Raw genomic sequence first — 6,000 nt, 5'->3', positions numbered from 1 at the left:
GTCACGGGGAGATCATGCAAACTCCTTACAGACAGCGGAGGGAGTAGGAGGCTGTATTGTGTAATGTAGTAATATGTCTGCATGTTAACTTACTACACCGATTTTAATAAATCTGAATGTGACAAGTAGGACACTTGTTTCTCCCTTTCAAAAGATTTGACTCTTTCATGTTTTATACAGGGAGTATTTAAACTTACCTGACAGCACAAGCTGTCCAACAAGCCAAAACACTAAGAAACCATGTGAGAAGTTAGTACAAGGACCTATAGGAAGGAAACCTCTCTCAACATCTAGAGCAATTCCTCTAGCTAAAAAAATGGTGCAAGATTCCTGTAATTAAACAGAAGTAACAGCTGTACTGGATTGATACATTCTAAGGTTACTGAAATGAAATGTTAATAGCATCTACCTCCAGAGAAACTGACAGACCTGTTGCATATTCCAGCACTTATATATATGAGATACTAGACCGTCTCTGCAGTGAAATATTCAGTCCCTGAAAAACAGGATACTGGACTGTCTTTGCAGTGAAATATTTAGCCCCTGTATACAGGATACCCTTCTGTCTTTGTGGTGAAATATTCAGCCCCTGTACACAGGATACTGGACAGTCTTTGTGATGAAATATTCAGCCAGCCCCTGTACACAAGATACTTGACCGCCTTTGCTGTGAAATATTCGGATCTTATACTTGTATACAAGATATTGGACTGCACTTGCTGTGCAATATTCAGCCCTGTACTTATATACCCTGCTCTCACTTCACAGAATGCAAAGCTCTGCAGATATCCAGAGATCTAAACAAACTTGGCAAAGATAGAACCTCTTTGTATCCAAAAGAGAATAAATAAACCATGATCAGATGTAGATACTTTAAGTAATAAAAAATGATACTATTTAAGACATTAATTAAAACATTACTTGTACATAAAGTGCTCAAAAAGGTTTTACAATCATCTGCATTTACTCTAAACTCCATGGAAACAATTGGTAATTTTACGGTAACTTTACAAATGAATAGCAGTGTGGCAATGGAGGAAAGCAAAACTGAAGGCCTGGCAACCGGAAGAAAATGAGTCCATTTCACTAGTCTTACTAAAGATCAGAGAGTTACAAATTGATGCTTGAATCAAGGAGCCATAAGACATAGGAGAGCAACATAACACATCAGAAATACTGCTATGTTATTCAAGTCTTACTGGCATACACAAATTCTTCAAAAGAAAGTATTCTTCATGCCCAGAACATGCTCTTCAGGGATCTTGTTCCATTTACATTCTCAGAACAAAGAGCAGAAGTTATCTTCAGGCACTATCAGTGAGATTGTGGGTAGGCATTATAGTTTTGGGGATGCAAGGGAAATGGAGACAAATATTGCCACTAAGGTAGTGTGGTGATCAGGTGTAGGAGCCTCAGCCGAGATTCAGAAATGTTAGCAGCGATGAGAGGGGTGCCAACAGATAATGGAATGGTGGCTGTTGTTCTGTTGCTGAAGCAGTAAGACTGCTGCAAGTGAAAGTAGATGACCATAATTAGCTGAGGGAGGGGAGATCAGTACTAATGAGGTAAGGAAACAATGTTTAAGTTCTGACATCTCCTGCATTCCGCTGTTAGCTGAAATGGATGCCAAGAGTAATACATCATCTTCTACTTCATGGCAGCAATCTGGGAGGCCAGGTTCTCCTGAAGGTAGTAGAGCAGATACAGTTCATAATGTTCACCGGATTCCGGGACCCGAATACTGTGCCTTTCTTGGGGGTACACCTTGAAGGATTGAACAACAGTAATTTCCAAATTATAAAAAAATGCTCTAGCATCTTTAGCTGAAAGTCACATATAAAATTCCTGCAAATAATCAATTTAGAAAACTGGGTTTTCCTTTGTATCGTCTGAATTCATGCCATTTCTCTGAAGTTACATCCAATATTTTTCTATTGATAATACATCACTAACTCAGAGATAGGTTGTTTATTGTGGTGACTTGTATCATTAATGAAAATAAGAAATTGTTTCATAAAATCCCAAAAATCTAAAATAATAAAAGGGATTATGCCTATGTTCGTAACCTAGTGCATTTTGGACCAAATCCTGCTTTTGATGAAAGTTCATAACCTAATTTTATTTGAGACGGTAATGATTTCACTTGTAGTTTAATAGATTACCTGCAAGTCATATGGTCTCCCTGATCGAACGAGGAAGCTAAGGAGAACTGTGGTATGAGAAAAGTGGACATTTTCATCAAGAAACCCATGCAGCAGCAGTAGGCGGTTTGGTCTAAAGGTGAGAAGGAAGAGAAAAGGTGATCATAATGTTTATCTGGAACAATTCACATTAAGCTCAGGCAAGTTGTGAAATCTTGGGTGTTATTTATAACAACCATCCACAATCAGTTTCATGTCATCCATGTCATTAAAATGGACATAAAATTCTTTTTCTAATGTTACTCCATTTATCTGTCACAAGGATCTATGATAATACCAACTTCAGAACTGAGCACATTCTTTACTGACAATAAAACTATTAGAAAGCCAAATTTAAGTTCTAGTTGGAATATTATTCCAAGATGTATTAATCAGAAAGACTAATCACAGCTCAAAATTTCATAAGTACCAGTTAGATATAGGATAGCACATTAATAATCTTATTCAAATTATCTTTCTCCATCTAAATTGCCACTCTGGTGGATAACCTTGTTTTTATTATGTTCAGTCTTAACAATTGTAACTGCAAACTCTTGTTTTTAAGCTTCTGGAAGGGAAAGGTCCAAACATTGTCTTCTCTAAAACCATAATACACAGGAACATAATTAGGCCATTCAGCCCATTGAGTCTGCTCCAGCATTCCATCTTTACTGATTTTATTTTTTTAAATTTTATTTTATTGAGATACAGCGCAGAATAAGCCCTTCCAGCCGCACTGTCCAGCAAGCCTTGATTTAGCCTAATCACAGGACAACTTACAATGATCAATTAACCTTCTAACCACTACGTTTTTGGACTGTGGGAGGAAACTCAGGCTTTCACAGGGAGAACGTACAAACTCATTACAGGCAGTGGTGAGAATTATTATCTCTCTTAACCCCATTCTCCTGCCTTCTCCCCATAACCATTGAACCCTGACTAATCAAGAGCTGATCAACCCCCACTTAAGAATACCCAATGATCTGGCATTACTATGTCAAAAAATGTTTTTGTCTGAAAATATTAAACAGACTTAAAATTCCTTTTCTAATTTCTACCTTGATTAAACAACTATATCAAGGGGACAGTTGTCTACATTTCACAAAATACTATGTATGAAATGAAGATCACTTAGGTTGCTGAAGGAATGCTAAACCCCCAAGGTAAAACACTGCCACTGATGAGCATGGCCACTGGCACTGACTGGTCTTGTCAGTTAAATATACTTTGAATTCCAAGGGTGCCTAGGATTGGGATGCATTGAACTACAAAACACACCAGGGATTGCCAAATGGTGAAACTTACTCAAGTGGAAAGTGGTCCACTTGCATTGCTGCAGATCCGATATCATAACCACTCTCATTTTTATCTGGGAGTCCCATGTAACGTTCTGTGTATCCAGTATCATAGAAGATCCACAGTGTTACTGGGGCTCCAGCTATGGCTACCTGCAAAAAAAAACAAACAGGTTGCAATACGTTAAGTCCACAAGAAAGCACAGCTGCTGGTAACCCACTCACCTTTGAACAGAAAAAGGGATTGGACGGCTCTATATAAATTCAGTTTGAATCAGCCACACTTAACACCTCATCAACTTTGAGAACACGTTAGCTATCACTATTTTAGTTTTACAAAAGTTTCTTCAAATGATTACATCAATACACTATTATACAATACTCAGGACTTCATAAAACACAATTTTTATGTTTTCAAATTAAAATATGGTTATCACTGTCCACAACATACTCCAGCCTCTGAGGTGCAAAAAACTATCACCCTGGTGCGGGGAACTCGACCCAAACATCGCCACATTACTTTTACCTCCACAGATTCTGCCTGAACTGCTACTACTGAGATCTCCCAGCGGTTTGTTGTTTTGCTCCAGTTTCCAACATCTGCAGTAACCCGTTTCTTCCTCAAAACCACAGGTTCCCAACCTTTTTCTCGTGGGCCCCAGGCCGGGAACCACTGCTCTAAACTATCATCCCTGGTCTATGTCACAAACTCTGGACCACTGTCACTGGCTCAGGCCAAACTAAGCCACTCTCATAATTTCAGCATCCTATTGAATCTCAACCTGAGCTTCTGAGAATGAGACTGTTGAAAAAGTGGATTCCACCAGTACTGTAAATACCTGAAGGCCATATCAGAGTCAGGATCCGGATCAGAATTAATATCACTGATATATGTCGTGAAATTTGTTCTGTGGCAGCAGTACATCTCAATACATAATAACAAAAACTGTACATTGCAGTAAGTATATGCATATTAAAATGTTAAATTTAGTAAGTAGTGCAAAAAGAGAGAAATAAAACATTAATGAGGTAGTGTTCATGGGTTCAATGTCCATTCAGAAATCGGATGGCAGAGGGGAAGAAGCTGTTCCTGAATCGTTGAATGTGTGTCTTCAGGCTCTAGTCCCTCCTCCCTGAAGGTAGCAATGAGAAGAGGGCATGTCCTGGGTGATGGGGGTCCTTAATGATGGATGCCGCCTTGAAGATGTCCTGGATGCTGGGGAGGTTAGTGCCCATGATGGAGCCAATGAATTCACAACTTTTGCAGCGTATTTCAATCCTGTGCCCTGCCCCCTCCCCCGATACCAGTCAGTATTGCAGCTGGTAAGAATGCTCTCCACGGTACGTCTGTAGAATTTTGTTAGTGTCAAAGCTTTTGATTCGGTTAGTTGGGCATTCCTATACAGAGTGTTAGGAAGATTCGGCTTTCAAGAAAAGTTTATTAAAGTAATTCAGACTCTATATGACAGCCCTACAGCCCAAATTAAGATAAATGGGGACCTCTCTGACTCTTTCATCTTAGAGAGAGGCACTAGACAGGGATGCCCAATTTCTCCTCTCCTTTTTGCGCTATATATTGAACCGCTTGCCAACTAATAAAACAGAGCGAAATCGTAAAAGGTACCAAGGTGGCAGGGATTGAACAGAAAGTGGCGTTATTCGCAGATGATGCTTTGGTCTATCTGAGTGAACCAGAAAAATCATTTATAGGATTGTTTACACTGTTGGATGACTTTGGGAAAATATCAGGTTATAAAATAAATGTAAAGAAAACACAGGTTATGTCCCTAAATTATACACCATCCAAAAAAATTGCAGGATACATACGATCTTAAGTGGGAAGCTAAATCATTAAAATATTTAGGAATAACCCTGCCGAAGGATCTTTCAACACTGTCACAGGTAAATTATGGGCCATTAATCTCAGAGATAAAAGCAGATATGCATAGATGGAATCTTATCCCCTTTTTAAGTTTAAATTCAAGGATAAATACTATAAAAATGAATATTCTTCCTCGGTTATTGTATCTTTTCCGTACTTTACCGGTGGAGGTGGATGATAATCAATTCAGGGAATGGGACAAATGGATTTCCCGCTTCACTTGGCAAGGAACGAAACCTAGAATTCAATATAACACCTTACAGTTAGGGAAGGAAGGAGGTGGTATGGTTCTTCCTTGCCTGAGAAATTATTTTTATGCCTCACAGATAACCCCTCTGTTATATTGGTGTAATAGGGAATATAAGGCTAGATGGAAGGAAATAGAATTTGGATTAGTTGACAGTTTTCCTCTACAGGCCTCAATAGCTGACAAAGTATTGATGGCCCAGTTGGAAAAATTTAAAAACAGTTGGATAAATCTTACATTAAAAGTATGGCAGAAGGTGGTTAATTCATGTGGAATTAATAACATGTTAAAACTCTTTAGATGGTGTGCATATGATACCGAATTCCTTCCCAATAGAGGAGATAAAAGATTTGAGCTATGGATAAAGAAAGGTCTTACAACCTAACTCTCATTTAT

At 38.6% G+C, this 6,000-nt stretch overlaps 1 protein-coding gene across 2 annotated transcripts in view; it reads right to left on the bottom strand.

Annotated features, from left to right (window-relative positions):
* Positions 1 to 858: 858 nt before the first annotated feature.
* LOC134355710 (dipeptidyl peptidase 8-like) overlaps positions 859 to 6,000 on the bottom strand; it is a 52,549-nt gene continuing 47,407 nt past the window's right edge. For both annotated transcript variants that reach the window (XM_063066031.1, XM_063066032.1), the window contains exons 18-20: positions 3,486 to 3,628; positions 2,163 to 2,274; positions 859 to 1,764 (exon numbers count right to left, since the gene is read on the bottom strand). In XM_063066031.1, the coding sequence (XP_062922101.1) occupies positions 1,648 to 1,764; positions 2,163 to 2,274; positions 3,486 to 3,628 (372 nt within the window). In that variant the 3' untranslated portion in view covers positions 859 to 1,647. The remainder of the gene's footprint in view (positions 1,765 to 2,162; positions 2,275 to 3,485; positions 3,629 to 6,000) is intronic.

Source organism: Mobula hypostoma, chromosome 13 (genome assembly GCF_963921235.1).
Source record: "Mobula hypostoma chromosome 13, sMobHyp1.1, whole genome shotgun sequence".
Classification (NCBI taxonomy): Eukaryota; Metazoa; Chordata; class Chondrichthyes; order Myliobatiformes; family Myliobatidae; genus Mobula; species Mobula hypostoma.
This window is presented reverse-complemented; position numbering and strand designations above follow the sequence as displayed.